This window comes from Macaca thibetana, chromosome 11 (genome assembly GCF_024542745.1).
Source record: "Macaca thibetana thibetana isolate TM-01 chromosome 11, ASM2454274v1, whole genome shotgun sequence".
Taxonomy (NCBI): domain Eukaryota; kingdom Metazoa; phylum Chordata; class Mammalia; order Primates; family Cercopithecidae; genus Macaca; species Macaca thibetana.
The window spans coordinates 120,073,061-120,091,576 of NC_065588.1; the positions used below are offsets into that span (position 1 = coordinate 120,073,061).

The 18,516-nt window shown below is 44.3% G+C and overlaps 1 protein-coding gene across 3 annotated transcripts in view; it reads left to right on the forward strand.

The window, feature by feature from the left end:
* The window catches only part of TCTN2 (tectonic family member 2), a 37,830-nt gene that overhangs the window by 11,512 nt on the left and 7,802 nt on the right, over positions 1 to 18,516 (forward strand). For 2 of the 3 annotated variants that reach the window (XM_050747974.1, XM_050747975.1), the window contains exons 6-14: positions 4,390 to 4,589; positions 5,610 to 5,736; positions 8,098 to 8,239; positions 9,927 to 9,992; positions 11,501 to 11,635; positions 11,879 to 11,956; positions 13,806 to 13,886; positions 14,789 to 14,900; positions 17,406 to 17,512. In XM_050747974.1, the coding sequence (XP_050603931.1) occupies positions 4,390 to 4,589; positions 5,610 to 5,736; positions 8,098 to 8,239; positions 9,927 to 9,992; positions 11,501 to 11,635; positions 11,879 to 11,956; positions 13,806 to 13,886; positions 14,789 to 14,900; positions 17,406 to 17,512 (1,048 nt within the window). The remainder of the gene's footprint in view (positions 1 to 4,389; positions 4,590 to 5,609; positions 5,737 to 8,097; positions 8,240 to 9,926; positions 9,993 to 11,500; positions 11,636 to 11,878; positions 11,957 to 13,805; positions 13,887 to 14,788; positions 14,901 to 17,405; positions 17,513 to 18,516) is intronic. The other variant, XM_050747976.1, reaches the window with a different exon arrangement.

An 18,516-nucleotide genomic window follows, 5' to 3' on the forward strand; every position in this document is an offset into this window, starting at 1 on the left:
CCTATTTATTAATGGCAAGCCAGTCATTGGCATTGTTTCTATAGATATTAAACTAACTAAAAGTATCCTTTATGGGAAACGAAGGGATGGGCCGAATTAAAAGAATATGTTGGGCTAGTTAACTGCAGCAGGAGCATGTCCTTAAGGCACAGATCACTCATGCTATTGTTTGTGGCTTAAGAATGCTTTTAAGCGGTTTTCTGCCCTGGGCGGGCCAGGTGTTCCTTGCCCTTATTCCAGTTCCTTGCCCTTATTCCTTATTCCTTAAACCCACAGCCTTCCAGCGTGGGTATTATAGCCATCATGAACGTGTCACAGTGCTGCAGAGATTTTGTTTATGGTCAGTTTGGGGTTCCGGTTTATGGCCAGATTTTGGGGGGCTTGTTCCCAACATGTTCCCCTTCTTTGATTTGCGAAGTGATCAAAGCAAAGGCAGCTTTGTCGCGGTGAGCTACTTCTTGGAGGAGTCAGGATCCACATCTGCAGACTCTACAAAGACAAACAACACAGATTAAAAGCACAATCATCATTGAAATGACAGAGCTTCCAAGTGTTTTTATCCATTTTAATGGGTTGCTAGCTGCTAATCTGTCTGCAGCTCCTTTAAGCGCTCCAGTTCTTGGCATTAAGGTCAGGTGTGCCTGGGATGCTTCAAATATTTGTTCTTTTAATTTTGCTATATCCAAAAACAAGTTTGTAGAGTGTCCTTCTAGATGCTTTTTTATTCTTTCCCAAATTTTGATCTTATTAAGAGCTATTAATAGTTTCCACAGATCCTTAATGTTTAGTTCCTACAGTGGACCATATCATTTGAGGTTGAGGTGCCACTATACTGCCATGGTTTCATATAATAGGAACTCTCACCGTACTTATTATTATATCTACCATCTGACTGTTTCGTTCAGATCAGCTGAACATAGTGTGGCCGTGGCATGCAGACCGAGAGGTGTAATTTAAGCTAAACATCTCCTTAGGGGATCATTAATAATGACTCCATAGGAATCGTGCAGCACCTCTGCCTGTTCTGCAATGCAATCTTCCTAAACAAGTACGTTCATTATTTCTGGCCAGGTTCAATTTTGTATACAAATGGGTTTTTGAGGGCGGTATGCCTCAATTATAGGAGCAGATTTATTATGGTAAATACTGAGACCAGAAAGCATGTGTAACTGTGTCATAGAGTGATTACTTCCAAGCATTACTGCCAGCTAAGATTGATAAATATGCCCAATAAGTATAATTGTTCTCTGTGGCAGCCCTTGTTGAAGGAATCCTCACAGCAGTGGTGATCATCGCTGTCATAGCTACCATTAAATGACTCATTGTGACTGGCTGTCCCGCTTTCCTCAGGTTTTCTTCCACCATCTGTGACAGCTTCTGGTTCTGTCCCCAGATGGGTGGCTGTGTTTGACGGGTGTTGCTTGTGACAGTTGGGGTCCTCCTCAGCGTCAGTCTCCACATGGCTGCAACTGAGGGGTCCTTGGGATCTTCCCGGAATCTGACTTATGATAAGATTTCAGGTGTCTTGATGGTATCCAAATTGGCTGTTGATTTTGGCCTGGAGAAACACAGGCATAACTTCTGCCCCAAGTTATTATTTTACCTATTTCCCAACTTTTTGTTATCGGATCTCTCCACCAAACCAGTTGTTCTGCTTCTGTCTTTGCAGCTGGTTTGTGCAGATGCTGTTCAGCTGCTGATAACATCTGACCTTTGGGCAGGCTCAAAAAATTTAAAGTTAATAATGATAGATTCAGTTGCATCAATGGGGTTCCATATTCTCTATTTACACCTTTCTGCTTTTGCAACTGCTTTTTAGGGAAAGATTCATTCGTTCCACTATGGCTTGTCCTTGAGAATTGTATGGGATACCAGCAATGTGTTTAATATTCCACATAGAGAAAAATGTAGCTGGAGCTTCTTGGCTAGTATAGCCTGGGGCATTATCTGTTTCAATAGAAGCTGGAATGCCCATCACTGCAAAACGCTGCAAAAGGTGACATTTAACACAGGCAGAAGACTCTCCTGATTGGCATGTGGCCCAGACAAAGTGAGAAAAGGTGTCCACACATACATGTACGTAAGCTAGTCTCCCAGACGAGGGAACATGGGTGACATCCATTTGCCAAAGAGAGTTAGGTTCCAATCCTCGAGGATTAACGCCTGTAAAAGATGAGGAATGTACCATTTGGCAAGTTGGGCATCACTGGATAATAGCTTTAGCTTCTTTCCAGGTAATGCTGTATCTGCATTTGAGACCAGAGGCGTTAACATGGGTTAAATTGTGAAAGTGTCTAGCATTAGATATTGCATTAGCAACTAGGCGATCAGCCATTTGATTCCGTTCAGTCAAAGGTCCTGGAAGAGGTGTATGAGCCCTAATGTGAGTGATACAAAAAGGGTACATTCTACTTGTAACTGCTGTTTGCATTGGGTAAATAAAGTCATCAGTTGTTCATCTGTATGAAATCGTAACTGAGCATTTTCAATTAACTGTGTGGAATGAACCACGTATGAAGAATCAGAAATCACATTAATAGGCATATCAAAAGCAGTCAATACCTCAATTACAGCTAGAAGCTCTGCTTTTTGAGCTGAAGTATAGGGTGTCTGGAAAACCTTACCTTTTGATCCAGAATAAGAAGCTTTACCATTACTAGACCCATCTGTAAAACAATGAAAATGCTTAGCAGGCTGCAGGTTGTTTACTGCAGGAACTGTAAATGTAAACCGTTTAGAGTCCTGCTCAGCTAAAGGGATAGTAAAGAAGCAGTCTTTTAAATCTATGACTATTAAAGGCCAATTTTTTGGAGTTATAGCAGGAGAAGGCAATTCTGGCTGTAATGCCCCCATAGGTTGTATAACTGAATTGATGGGTCTTAAAACATTTTCCATTTACCTGATTTTTTTTCTTTCTTTTTTTTTTTTTTTTTTGAGACGGAGTCTCGCACTGTCACCCAGGCTGGAGTGCAGTGGTGGGATCTCGGCTCACTGCAAGCTCTGCTTCCGGGTTCACGCCATTCTCCCGCCTCAGCCTCCTGAGTAGCTGGGACTACAGGCACCTGCCACCACGCATTGCTAATTTTTTTATTTTTAGTTCCCTAGTAGCTGGGACTACAGGCGCCTGCCACCACACCCGGCTAATTTTTTTATTTTTAGTACAGATGGGCTTTCACCATGGTGGTCAGGCTGGTTTTGAACTCCTGACCTCAGGTGATCCACCTGCCTCAGCCTCCCAAAATGCTGGGATTACAGGTGTGAGCCACTGCACCCGGTGTTTTTTTTTTTTTTTTTTTTTTAAGGGACAGGGTCTTGTTCTGTTGCCCAGGCTGGACTTCAGTGGCCCAGTCATGGCTCACTGCAGCCTCAGCCTCCTGGACTCACGCAGTCCTTTCCTCAGCCTCCTGAGCAGCTGGGATCACAGGTGTGCACCACCATGCCCAGCTAATTTTTTTTTTTTTTTTAATTTTGTTGGGGCTGAGTCTCTCTATGTTGCCTAGGCTGGTCTTGAACTTCTGGGCTCATTCATTCCACCTCAACCTCCCACAATGTTAGGATTTCAGGCGTGACGCACTGCATGCAGTCCAAGTAATTTCCTTCTTTCTTTCTTTCTTTGTTTTGAGACAGAATCTCACTGTGTTTCCCAGGATGGAGTGCAGTGTATGATCTCGCCTCACTGCAACTTCCACCTCCCGGGTTCAAGTGATTCTCCTGCCTCAGCCTCCCCAGTAGCTGGAATTATAGGCGCCTGCCACCATGCCCAGCTAATTTTTATATTTTTAGTAGAGACGGGGCTTCACCATGTTGGCCAGGCTGGTCTCAAACTCCTGACCTCAAGTGATCCACCTGCCTTGGCTTCCCAAAGTGTTGGGATTACAGGCGTGAGCCACTGCACTCAGCCCCAAGTAATTTCTTGATGACATGAATTGGGTCATGTTATAATCTAGTGAGGGCCTGGAGGATCCTTGTGGAATATGGAACGTTTCCCCTCACTGTAAATATCCGGAGACTTTTCTGGGCTAAGGGTTTGAATGGTGATGACAGTTAAGAAAGGAGGTTTACTATGTCTTTGTCTTCATTTGGGATCTATTCTGTACTATCTTTTCTTCTTTTTCTTTACTGGGAATATCTCATGTCCTAGTAAAACTGTGGTTCCCTTGAATGCTTGAAGTTTCTGACTTGGGGGCTTATTTGGGGAATTGACAAAAGAAATTCTAGAACTATTTTACTTTTTGTGGGCACAAGGCACTTATTGATGAGACAGAGATTATAGATGTTCTCGCTTACTCGGTAGCGTCCTGCTGGCCTTAAATAAGAGGTAGCATTCGTCACACTTGCCAGGAGATTCTCGCTGCGGTCATAGCCCCTGCTTTTATGTTTGTCTTCCAGGAATGCTCATCAAATTTAACAGAGCTGTTCAGACTGTCCTGCTTCACCGGTGTGTTTGGAGGAGACGTCAGTCCTCCTTTTGATCAACTCTGCTCTGCTGGGACAACGACACACAGTGTCCCCGACTGGTTTCCCTTTCTGTGTGTGCAGTCGCCCCTTGCCAACACGCCCTTCCTTGGTTACTTCTACCATGGTGCCGTGTAAGTGTCTGAGCAGCCGCCTGGGATGGGGCATTGTTCTCCTGTCCTGGTGGGGCCATACTCTAGTAGGCCCTATAATGCGGTCACGTTTTTCCCAATCCCTCTCCAGAGATCCCGTGCCTAAAGGGTTCAATTATAGATTTCAGTTAGCTAATTTATTTTGCATTATTTGACAGAATTGGGCCTCATTGAAAAGAAATTGATTGACATTGAAAACAGCTCATGGTGCTTTTCTAGGGGAGGCGAAGGAGTGGTGGCTCATGGGGGATTTTAATGTTCTGTATTTTACAGTTTTGGATTGTTAAAAATTTACATCTATGATTTTTGTAATTAAAAAAGTAGGTGGGGTGTGGTGGCTCACACTTGTAATCCCAGCACTTTGGGAGGCCAAGGCAGGCAGATCATGAGGTCAGGAGATCAATACCATCCTGGCTAACATGGCGAAACCCCGTCTCTACTAAAAATACAAAAAATTAGCCAGGCGTGGTGGCAGGCACCTGTAGTCCCAGCTACTAGGGAGGCTGAGGCAGGAGGATGGTGTGAAACCGGGAGGCGGAGCTTGCAGTGAGTCGAGATCGCGCCATTGCACTCCAACTTGGGCGACAGAGTGAGACTGTCTCAAAACAAAATAAAACAAAACAAAAGTAAAGAGGCTGGGTGCAGTGGGTCACGTCTGTAATCCCAGTACTTTGGGAGGCTGAGGCAGGCAGATCACCTGAGGTTGGGAGTTCAAGATGAGCCTGGGTACATTGTGAAACCCCATCTCTACTAAAAATACAAAAAATTAGCCGGATGTGGTGGTGGGCACCTGTAATCCCAGCCTACTTGGGAGACTGAGGTATGAGAATTACTTGAACCTGGGAGGCGGAGGTAGCAGTGAACAAAGATCGCGCCACTGCATTCCAGTGTGGGTGACAGAGTGAGATCCGTCTCAGAAAACAAGAGTAAAGAACAACATTAAGGAAGAATTGTGTTTTTGCAGATAACTGAAACTATTCAGCCTTTCTTATTGATTTTCAGTTCCCCCAAACAGGAATCTTCCTTTGAAGTATATGTGGATACTGACGCAAAAGACTTTGCAGACTTTGGTTACAAACAAGGAGATCCCATTATGACTGTAAAGAAGGCGTATTTTACTATTCCGCAGGTAATCATTGCAATATGAGTACGCTAGACCCTTCTCTTTTTTTTTTTTTTTTTTTTTTTTTTTTTTTTTTTGAGACAGAGTCTCGCTTTTATCGCCCAGGCTAAAGTGCAGTGCTGGATCTCAGCTCACTGCAACCTCTGCCTCCCGGGTTCAAGTGATTGTCCTGCTTCAGCCTCCCAAGTAGCTGGGACTGCAGGCATGTGCTACCATACCCAGCCGATTTTTTTGTATTTTTACTAGAGATGGAGTTTCACCATGTTAGCCCGGATGATCTCAATCTCTTGACCCTGTGACCCAAGCGCCTCGGTCTCCCAAAGTGCTGGGATTACAGGCGTGAGCCACTGCGCCTGGCTGCTAGACCCTTTATTTTTCCTTTCCTATTGTTAATTTAAGTCATATTTCTCTTTAAAATCTCTTTTTAAGTTACTTATTTCCCTCCTTTGTACCTTTCAGCAACTTAACTGTTTATGTTCTCCAGATTAATAAAATATATAGTCATTCTTAAATTAATCACAGTCTTTCTTAAAACTCAGAGTGAACTTACAAAATAAAACCAAAAGATTTTCTATACGTTTCTATGGAAGTAGCTATCATTCTGGTTTTTTTTTTTGAGAAAGAGTTTCGCTCTTTTTGCCCAGGCTGGAGTGCAGTGGCACAATCTCAGCTCACTACAACCTCCGCCTCTCGGGTTCAAGCAATTCTCCTGCCTCAGCCTCCCAAGTAGCTGGGATTACAGGCATGCACCACCACACCTGGCTAATTTTGTATTTTTAGTAGAGACGGAGTTTCTCCATGTTGGTCAGGCTGGTCTTGAACTCCCGACCTCAGGTGATCCGCCTGCCTCGGCCTCCCAAAGTGCTGGGATTGCAGGTGTGAGTCTTTTTTTTTTTTTTTAAATTAAAAAAATTTGTTTTGGTTTGAGACAGTCTTGCTCTATCACCTGGGGTGGAGTGTGCTGATGTGATCTCGACTCCCTGCAGCCCTGACCTCCCACATTCAAGTGATCCTACCTCAGCCTCCCAAGTAGCTGAGACTACAGGCACGCACCACCATTCCTGGCCAATTTTTTGTAGAGATGGGGTTTTGCCATGTTGCCCAGACTGGTCTCTTTAACTCCGGGGCTGAAGTGATCTGCCCACTTTGGTCTCCCACCGTGCTGGGATTACAGACTTGAGCCACCGCACCCAGCCAAAAATTTGTTTGTAGAGATGGGGGTTTCATTATGTTGCCCAGGCTGGTCTTAAACTCCTGGCCTTGAAATTCTTCTGCCTTGGCCAAAGTGTTGGGATTACAGTGTGAGCCTCCGTGCCTGGCTAGAAGTAACTATCATTCTTTACTACTTTTTCTTTTTAAACTTTTATTTTCGGTTCAGGTCTACATGTGCAGGTTGTTTATATAGGTAAACTTATATCATAGGGTTTTGTTGTACAGATTATTTGTCACCCAGGTACTAAGCCAAGTACCCAATAGTTTTTTTCTGATCCTCTCCCTCCTGCCCCTCACTACCCTCAAGTAGGGTCCAGTATAGAAAACAATGGTTAGATAAATACATCATTTTATTTACCATTCTAGAATTTTGAAAAATATTTTAAGGTTTTATATGGAATCATTTATATATGTATGTATGAATGCATGAGTGAATGAATGACAGGGTCTTGCTTTGTCGCCCAGGCTAGAGTACAGTGGTGTAGTCACAGCTCACTGCAGCCTCCACCTCCTGGGCTCAAGCAATCCTCCCACCTTAGCCTCCCAAGTAGCTGGGACTATAGGCGCATGCCACTATGCCCAGTTAATTTTTTACTTTTTGTAGAGACAGGGTCTTGCTATGTTGCCCAGGTTGGTCTTGAACCCCTGAGCTCAAATGATTCTCCCACTACAGCCTTCCAAAGTGCTGGCATTACAGGTGTGAGCCACTGCTCCCAACCTGAAATCTTTTTTTACGTTCAACGTTATGAGGAGTGTTATTTGTGGGAAGAAAGCAGGGGAGGTAAAACAGTTTCTCTTTCTTATTCAGATGAATCCATTTTTATGGTATTAAACTCTGGTTGTGACGAGGGAGAGAACATGAAGTTAAATATAGTCATGTCTCTGCAAACTAAATAGAATAGGACAAGGGATTTTCTTTGTTTTTATTAGGTAATATTTACTGTGACTCCACAACCAGTGGCTTCCAGACCTTGATGGGCAAATCAGTTAGATGTTTTGCTAAAGCGGGTCAACTAGTCCGTGAACTTGCTGTTGGCTGAAACCAAGCCAGCAATGGGAGCAGGCTGCAGAAATAACAGTTTTAAGGGATGCTGATCTATTTTGTATGATTAGGAGAGAGGCCATAAATCTGTTGGCTTTGCCCTTCACCCTCAGATGTCCCTGACTGGGCACTGTATGCAGAACGCCCCCGTGGCATTTCTTCACAATTTTGATGTTAAATGCGTTACTGATTTGGAAGTATACCAAGAACGAGATGGTATTATCAATGCGAAGATAAAGAATGTTGCCTTAGGAGGTATGTGACATTTCTTTGAGAAAAGAACGCAGACCCAAACATGAAGATAAAGTGCGATCTCATGAGAGTATAAATCATTTCTACTGGTTCAACTTCAAATAATATTTTAACTGCCAATTATTTTCTTTGGACAAAGTTTAGTTCCATAAGACAGCATATTGCATATTAATTATTTTGAAATTGAAGTACAATTCAAATAACATAAAATTAACCTTTTTGTTTGTTTGTTTTGAAACGGAGTCTCGCTCCATTGCGCAGGTTGGAGTGCAGTGGCGCGATCTCAGCTCACTGCACCCTCTGCCTCCTAAGTTCAAACGATTCTCCTGCCTCAGCTTCCCAAGTAGCAGGGTCTACAGGTGCACGCCACCACGCCCAGCTAATTTTTTTGTTTTTAGTAGAGATGGGGTTTCACCATGTTGGCTAGGCTGGCCTTGAACTCCTGACCTCAGGTGATCCGCCTGCCTCGGCCTCCCAAAGTGCTGAGATTACAGGTGTGAGCGTCTGCGTTCTGCCAAAATTAACCATTTTAAAGTGTACAATTCATTGACGTTAGTACCTTCTACACTGTTGTGCCACCATCACCTCTCTCTAGTTCCAGAACATTTCATCCCCTCAGAAGGGCATCTGTCCCCATTCGCAGTCACTCCCTACCCCTCTTCCCTCAGCCCCTGGCAGCCACCAGTCTGCTTCCTGTCTCCATGGATTGCTTATTCTGGGTGTTCCCCAGAAACAGAAGCATACACTGTGTGGCCTTTTGTGTCTGGCCTCTTTCACTTAGCATGGTGTTCCATGGTTCATCTGTGTTGTAGCGCATGGCAGCGCTTCATTCCTCTATGGCTGAATCGTAGTCTGTCGCATGGACAGAGCACATTGTATTTGTCCATTGTCCATTCATCAGCTGATGGACATATGGGTTGTTTTCATCTCTTGACTGTTGTGAATAGCGCTGCCATGAACACTCGTGGCCAAGTTTTTGCGTAGATGTATCTTTTTATTTCTTTTGGGTAGACACCTAGGAGTGGAACTGACAGGTCATGCTAGTATGACTTCTTGAGGATCCACCAAATTGTGTTTTTTGTTTTTATTTTTGTTTTTTGAGACAGTGTCTCGCTCTGTCACCCAGGCTGGAGTGCAGTGGCATGATCTCGGCTCACTGCAACCTCTACCTCCCTGGTTCAAGCGATTCCCCTGCCTTAGCCTCCCAAGTAGCTGAGATTACAGGTGTGTGCCACCACACCTGGCTAATTTTTTTGTATTTTTAATAGTGACGAGGTTTCACCATGTTGGCCAGACTGGTCTCGAACTCCTGACCTCAGGCAATCTACCCGCCTCGGCCTCCCAAAGTGCTGGGATTACAGGCGTGAGCCACCGTACCCGGCCAATTGTTTTCTACAGTGTCTGCACCATTTTGTACTGCCACCAGCAGTGAACTGCATATTTGTTTTTATGTCAGTGACCCTGGTTTTTGTTTGTTTGTTTGTTGTGGATTTTCCTCCTCAGTTATAATTAGACACTAAGAGGATGGGGACTCCTATCTGATGGTTTTTGGGGAGTGGGGAGAGTTTTGTAGTCACCACTCTGGGCAGTTGTGGTCACCATGTTTGCTTGATCAACTATACTTTGACTTAGTGTGATCATGATAGGCCACGTGTACGCCTGTGGAAGTTATTTTATGTTCTCTCTTTAGGCACCGTTACACCAAAAGTAATCTATGAGGAAGCAACTGACCTAGACAAATTCATCACCAATAGAGGTATTTAATGTTACACTTTGACGTCATTTCTTCAGAAATAGATATGTCATTTCTTACAAGTAACATATACCCCCAGAGTATGTATTTTTGTTAGTCATTTAAAAAGGTTCACAATCGTTAGAAAAGTCTGCCAGGCGCATTTCCTTTGTTCCTCGTTCTGTCTTGCTGGGCTTTAGAGTGCTCTCTGTGACGGTAAGCCTGCTCCTCCACGGTCCTGGATTCTCTGAGTTCCACCGTCCCTTCTAGTTCAGCTTCCATGAAACTTTCCTTAAATGTTTGATAGTTAAAGAATTCTTTTTTTTGTTTTGTTTTTTTTGAGACGGAGTTTCGTTCTTTTCGCCCAGGCTGGAGTGCGATGGCGCGATCTTGGCTCACTGCAACCTCCACCTTCTGGGTTCAAGCAATTCTCCTGCCTTAGCCTCCCAAGTAGCTGGGATTACAGGTGCCCGCCACCATATGCCCGGCTAATTTTTGTATTTTAGTAGAGACGGGGTTTCACCATGTTGGCCAGGCTGGTTTCAAACTCCTGACCTCAAGTGATCCACCTGCCTTGGTCTCCCAAAGTGCAGGGATTACAGGCGTGAGCCACCGTGCCTGGCCCAGTTTGGCTAATTTTACCAGAACTTTAATTTTTAATGAAGGATACTATTTCTTTCTTTCTTTTTTTTTTTTTTTTTTTTAATTTGAGACAGAGTCTTGTTCTGTCGCCCAGTGCAGTAGGGTGATCTCAGCTCACTGTAACCTCTGCCTCCCGGGTTCAAGTGATTCTCATGCCTTAGCCTCCTGAGTAGCTGGGATTACAGGCACCTGCCACCACGCATGGCTAATTTTTTGTATTTTTAGTAGAGAGGAGGTTTCACTCTGTTGGCCAGGCTGGTCTTGAACTCCTGACCTCGTGATCTGCTTGCTTCGGCCTCCCAAAGTGCTGTGATTACAGGCGTGAGCCACCGTGCGTGGCCTAATTTTTGTATTTTTAGTAGAGATCGGGTTTCACTATGTTGGCCAGGCTGGTCTCAAACTCCTGACCTCAGGTGATCCACCCGCCTCGGCCTCCCCAAGTGCTGGGTGTCTCTTTCTGATGTGTTGTACTTCTCAAATGTATTCATTAGCTCATCAAATGTTAGTGGAGTTCCTACGCTGTAATAGAGAACTAGACAGCGGGCCCCTGCCCTGGCGGAACTGACCCTCTGGTCTTTCATCTCACAAACATTTTACCAAGTGTGTGCTCCATGGCAAGCTATGAGCCAGGTGCTGGGGATATAGAAATGAAAGGAACAGATCTCATTCTGGGTACCATGACGGCATAGGGGAGGCAGCTAATGGTGACTTGATGGGACCAGGGCAGGCTTCCTCAAGGAAGCAGTGACTGTGCCATGTTAGGGAGCTGGAGATAGGAAAGGCAGGGGCAGGGCATTCGGGAAAGGCCACGCAAGCAGAGAGAACGTCCCAGTAATAGAGTCAGGCTCAAAGACGGTCTTTAATTTATGAACATATTCTTGTATTTGCAGAAACTCCTTTAAATAACAGATCAGCCCCCAGAATCGTGAATGTGGAAGAACATTATATTTTCAAATGGAATAATAATACCATCAGTGATATCAATGTCAGAATTATTAGGGCAGAGATTAATGCCCACCAGAAAGGTAACTTTAATGAGGGTAGCAAACATGCTTTCACTGAAAAGTATTTTTTTTTTCTCTTCAAGATTCTCATAATTATAACCCATAAAATTAAGTTAGACTTGTTTCTTATGTGCATTTATGATTTAATCAACGAGAGTATACTTTGAATGTCAAAATGCAATTTTAAGATAAAGCACTATGGAGAATAATTTCTTTTCCTAGTGAAATGGTGCACATTATATTTTTATTTTGTTTTATTTCTAGGGATAATGACACAGAGATTTGTAGTAAAATTTTTAAGCTATAATAGTGGTAATGAAGAAGAATTATCTGGAAATCCAGGTAAGATGAGTGTATACCAGTCACTGATCTTACAAACGTACTTTAGTTCAACACTCCCAGCCATCAGGATGGTTATAAGTAACTCTCTCCAATTTTAGTTTCTGACTCTGACCTTTTTCTTTATTCTCTCTCTCTCTTTTTTTTTTTTTTTTGGAGACAGAGTCTTGCTCTGTTGTCCAGGTTGAAGTGCAGTGGCGCAATCTCGGCTCACTGCAATCTCCACCTCCTGGGTTCAAGAGATTTTCTTGCCTCGGCCTCCTGAGTAGCTGGGATTACAGGTACACACCACCATGCCTGGCAAATTTTTTTTTAAAATCACACAACACAGGAAGGTTTATTCATCTGCTACTTCTCCAAAGGGAGGCTTGCAGGGTTGCTCACTTTAATATAATTTTTATATTTTTAGTAGAGACAGGATTTCACCGTGTTGGCCAGGCTGATCTTGAACTCCTGACCTCAAGTGATCTGCCCATCTCGGCCTCCCAAAGTGCAGAGATTACAGGCTTGAGCCACTGCGTCCAGCCAAGATACACTTATTATGTATACACAAGCATTCCAAAATCTGAAAAAATCCCAAACACTTCTGGTCTCAAGCGTTTCGGATAAGAAATGCTCAACACCTGTATGATACAGTTAAGACAAATATGGCTAAATGTTAACAGCTGTTGATTTTGGTGTGGCTGTATTGGTGTTCATGGTATTACTTTCAACTTTTCTGTACATGTGAACATTTTCATAGTAAAATATTGGAAGCAGTAAGTTGGATTAATACGAGATGGATGGAAATATGATCTAACAACAGACCTTGGGGTTGAATGGATTTACTAGAAAAAGGTTCTATTGAAAGGTTATGGCCCGGTGCAGTGGCTCATACCTGTAGTCTAAGCACTTTGGGAGGCTGAAGCAGGTGGATCACTTGAGGTCAGGAGTTGGAAACTAGCCTGGCCAACATGGTGAAACTCCATCTCTACTAAAAATGCAAAAAAATTAGCTGGGCATGGTGGTGGGCGCCTGTAATCCCACCTACTTGGGAGGCTGAGGCAGGAGAATAGCTTGAACCTGGGAGGTGGAGTTTGCAGCGAGCTGAGATCACACCACTGAACTCCAGCCTGGGCAACAGAGTGATACACTGTCTCAAAAAAAAAAAAAAAAAAAAAGAAAGATTACTTTGGTTTACATGTCTTTTATGAGCCCCCGTGATAAGCAGTATTGTCAATCAGCAAGTGATCCGTGACTGGCTTGATCAGAACCTTCAGTGTCTCTTGCATGAGAGGTCCAAGACTGACTCATGCCTGCAATTTACTTTTCAGGTTTTATTGTTAAAATGTATTTTTTAAATTGAATGAATGTCCTTGTCTGTTAAAAAAATAAAAAATAAAAAATAAAAAAGCACCCGGGCACGGTGGCTCACATCCGTAATCCGAGCTCTTTGGGAGGCTTAGGTGGGCGGATCACCTGAGGTCAGGAGTTCGAAACCAGCCTGGCCGACATGCTGAAACTCCGTCTCTACAAAAATACAAAAATTAGCTGGGCATGATGGTGGGTGCCCAGCTACTTGGAAGGCTGAGGCGGGAGAATCGCTTGAACCCAGGAGGTGAAGGTTGCAGTGAGCCGAGAGTATGCCATTGCACTCCAGCCTGGGCGGCAGAGCCAGACTCTGTCTCAAAACAAAACAAAAACAAAAACAATGAATGAAGGTGTGCCATCTTTCTCCCAAAGGTATTTTTGAAAGCTTCGCCTATGTATTTTCTTTCCTTTTGCATGTCTCTTGTGTTATTTGCTGAGTTAGGCTTGCTGTGCTGAAGTATAGGAGGAAACAGGCTCACGCTCCTTTGTTGTGTTTGTCTAGGTTACCAACTTGGCAAGCCTGTCCGAGCTCTAAATACCAACAGGATGAATAATGTCACGACTTTATATCTTTGGCAGTCGGGTAATCCGGTTTGGTCATTATCATTAGCTCTTTGGCAAACTGATGTTAGAAGTATTACCATATTTTGAATCTAATCAAGCAATCAATTATTTTAAAGCCCGGTTGGTTTATTTAGCAGAGAGGTACATGCTGCTGAGTAACAGTGGTAGTGGTTTTTCATGCTTCTACAGCTTTGTTTTTTTTTCTTTTCTTTTTTTTTTTGAGACTGAGTCTTGCTCTGTCCCCCAGGCTGGAGTACAGTGGCACGATCTCGGCTCACCGCAAGCTCCGCCTCCCAGGTTCACGCCATTCTCCTGCCTCAGCCTCCCGAGTAGCTGGGACTACAGGCACCCGCCACCATGCCTGGCTAATGTTTTGTATTTTTAGTAGAGACGGGGTTTCACCGTGTAAGCCAGGATGGTCTCGATCTCCTGACCTCGTGATCTGCCCGCATTAGCCTTCCAAAGTGCTGGGATTACAGGCGTGAGCCACCGTGCCCGGCCGCTTCTACAGCTAACATTGTTTGCACCTGAAGTGCTGGTTGCTAGTAAAAGAGATTGAAATATGAGATTGGCTTGAGAGTCCCGTGTTATTGTTGCCTGTAGCCCAGGATGGTGCTAATTAGAGACATGAAAATAACTTCATTCTGAACTGCAGGAAATCTGTGCCTCAGTGGTAATGACCCACATCTGCCAGGGGCAGTGTCACATTCTGAAGAAACCACCGCTCAGGGTCTGGGAATTCTGATACAGAAAGGCACCTTCGTTCAGCTTTGAAAGGATTAGACTAACAGTGATCTCAGTTTTTGAAAACTATAAACTTTATTTCTACTGACTGTTTCTGTTTTTCACGAAAAACTTTGAAGTTAATCTTTACTTTTATTTAGCAAAAAGTAGCAAGAGGATAATCTTTTTCTTTTATAGCTGGAAGGGGTTTGTGTACATCAGCAACTTTCAAACCCATTTTATTTGGAGAAGATGTCCTCTCTGGATGCCTGTTAGAGGTCGGGATTAATGAAAATTGTACTCAGCTCAGGTGAGTGTTTCATTGATGAATTTATCAGCAATGTGAATGGTTTGCCTAAAATTAATTCACTACATGAATATCAAAGACAACATGAATATGAAAAATTAGAGTCCATTAAAATGTGTAAAAGTGATAATAAATACAGACGTAATACAATTTAGAGTTGATTCAAACATCAATATGAGGGAAAATTGACCTTTTTCTTGGGACTAAAGCCAGTTCATCCATGTTTAAGCAAATTTAATCCACATTTAAGCAGATTTCTCTGCCAAAGTTTGTTCAGCTCATTGGAACCTTTTTCGTTGTTGTGTGGGTTTTTCTGTTGAGATGGCAAGTCTCACTTTGTCACCTAGGCTGGAGTGCAGTGGTGTGATCTCGGCTCATTCAGTTTCTTCCTCCCCAGTTCAAGCAATTCTCCTGCCTTAGCCTCCCTAGCAGCTGGGATTACAGACATGCACCACCACACCTGGCTGATTTTTTTTGGTATTTTTAGTAGAGACGGGGTTTCACCATGTTGATCTCAAACTCCTAACCTCAAGTGACCTTGCCCACCTTGGCCTCCCAGAGTGCTGGGATTACAGGTGTGGGCCACGGTACCTGGCCTCATTGGAACCTTCTACTCCTAGAGTTATGAAAAAGGCCAGAGCAAAATATAATTGGGGTGATTAACTTTTTTTTTTTCTTTTGAGACAGTGTCTCATTGTGTTGCCCAGGCTGGGGTGCAGTGGTGCAATCATGGCTTACTGCAGCCCCAACCTCCCTAGGCTCAGGTGGTCCTCCACCTGTCTTGGCCTCCTAAAGTGCTGGGATTACAGGTGTGAGCCACTCTGCCGGCCTATATTCTGTTTGTTGTTGTTGTTGTTTGTTTGTTTTTTGAGACAGAGTTTAACTCTTGTTGCCTAGGCTGGAGTGCAATGGCATAATCTCGGCTCACTGCAGCCTCCACCTCCCAGGTTCAAGTGATTCTCCTGCCTCAGCCTCTCGAGTAGCTGGGATTACAGGCATGCACCACCTCGCCTGGCTAATTTTGTATTTTTAGTAGAGACGGGGTTTCTCCATGTTGGTCGGGCTGGTCTCAAACTCCCGACCTCAGGTGATCTGCCTGCCTCAGCCTCCTAAAGTGCTGGGGTTATAGGTGTGAGCCAGTGCGCCCAGCCTCATTTTTATTTATTTATTTATTTTTGACAGTAGCCATACTGATAGATACTAAATGATATCTCATTGTGGTTTTGATTGCATGCATTCTTTCTGGCTTGTTTTTTGAGACACGGTCTCACTCCATACCCAGACTGGAGTGCGGTGGTGTGACCACAGCCCATTGCAGCCTGACCCTCTCTAGCTCAGGTGATCCTCCCACTTCAGCCTCCTGAGTATATTGGAGTACAGGTGTGTGCTGCAATGCCTGGCTGATTTTTCATGTTTTTTGTGGAGATGGGGTTTCACCATGTTGCTCAGGCTGGTCTCAAACTCCTGGGCTCAAATGATCCTCCTGCCTTGGCCTCCCAAAGTGCTGGGGTGACAAATGTGAGCCATTATGACCAGCCTGCGTGCATTCTTACACACGTTTTATCTGTTACATATCCCAAGATGTGTAGTTCTTTGGGAAGCAGGAAGAAAATGGGGGAGACATTGAGAAGTTAAGGAAAACTGGTAGAAATTATTAGCAGCAGCTCCTGATTATGGGTTGTGAGGCCTGAGTCCATGGGCAGAGTCCCTCTCCTGCAGTTCATGAGATTTGTACCCTCCAGTGACAGTACTGGGAAGGAGGGATGCTACGTTCCAACTCTTAGTCTTCATTTAATTTTATGACTCAAAATTCCAGCTAGATATTTAGGTTACTTTTACTGTTGGATCACTCTGGCCTACAGATTTATCCTGGTAACTTGATGTGTGCTCTAACTACCTCCTAAGTTTGGTGACAGTCGGCAGTCTGTGAACCACGTGATTCCTAACTTAAGTTGCTAACATTTTTTTTTTTTTTTTGAGACAAGGTCTTGCTCTGTCACCTAGGCTGGAGTGCAGTGGTACGATCTCAGCTCACTGTAGCCTTTACCCCACAAGGCTTATGCGCTTCTGCCACTTCAGCCTCCCGAGTAGTTGGAACTATAGGTGCACGCCACCATGCCTGGCTAATTTTTGTATTTTTTGCAGAGGCAGGGTTTCACCCTGTTGCCCAGGCTGGTCTTGAACTCCTGAGCTCCAGCAATCCTCCCACCTCAGCCTCCCAACGGGTTGGGATTACAGGTGTGAGCCACTGCACTCAGCTAAGTTACTAACATTTTAAGTCTAAAGTAGAAGATTGCTTCTGTATGTCCTCCCCCAGCTGTGTAGGTCCATCCTGGGAAGGCCATCAAACACACCTAGTCCATGGGTGACATCCAGCCAGTTTTTAATGCCAGTTCCTCTGGCAGTTTTTTATTTAGGCACTCGGAAGTGAAACCCGGACATTCACTGGAAAGGACTTTAGGACAAGACCTGCTGGCCATGAGCTAAGAATGCCTTACTCTTTTGCAGGGAGAATGCTGTTGAAAGACTTGATTCATTAATACAAGCGACTCACGTTGCAATGAGAGGCAACTCCGATTACACTGATCTTAGTGATGGCTGGCTCGAAATAATACGTAAGTCAAACCCGGGTATAATAAAGCCTGTAACTTGGTTGCTATGACTACCAACTGTAGTCTCAGCATTAGAGCCCAACCCAGTAGGTCACCTTCCTGAGGCTTAACTGTGGCTTAACTGTGGCTTAACTGGACATCTGCCCAGGGGTTAGCTCTCCAGTCAGGAAACTTGGCATATCTTTTTCTTCTTATTCATGTTGACTTTTTTTTTTTGTTTTTTTTTTGAGGCATTCTGTCACCCAGGCTGGAGTGCAGTGGTACAATCATAGCTTATTGCAGCCTCATCCTCTCAGGCTCAAGGGATCCTCCCACCTGAGCCTCCCAAGTAGCTGGCACCACAGGTGTGCACCACCACATCTGGCTAATGTTTTGTATTATTTGTAGAGATGGGTTTTGCCATCTTGCCCAGGCTGGTCATTAACTCCTGGGCTTAAGTGATCTGCCCACCCCAACCTCTCAAAGTGTTGGGATTACAGCATGAGCCACTGTGCCTGGCCAACAACAGTCTTTGTAAAAGAAAGTCTAGGCTGGGAGCAGTGGCTCACGCCTATAATCCCAGCACTTTGGGAGGCCAATGCAAGAGGATTGCTTGAGGCCAGGAGTTTTTTGTTTTTTGTTTTTTTGAGATGGAGTCTTGTTCTTGTCACCCAGGCTGGAGTGCAATGGCACAGTGTCGACTCACTGCAACCTCCGCCTCCTGGGTTCAGGAGATTCTCCTGCCTCAGCCTCCCAAGTAGCTGGGATTACAGGCGCCCGCCACCACGCCTGGCTAATTTTTGATTTTTTTAATAGAGACGGGGTTTCACCATGTTGGCCAGGCTGGTCTTGAACTCCTGACTTCGTGATTCACCTGCCTCGGCCTCCCAAAGTGCTGGGATTACAGGCGTGAGCCACCGCACCTGGCTGAGGCCAGGAGTTTAAGACCAGCCTGGGCAACATAGTGAGACCTTGTGTCTACGAAAAAATTTTTTAATTTAGTTGGGTGTGGTGGCATGTCCCTACAG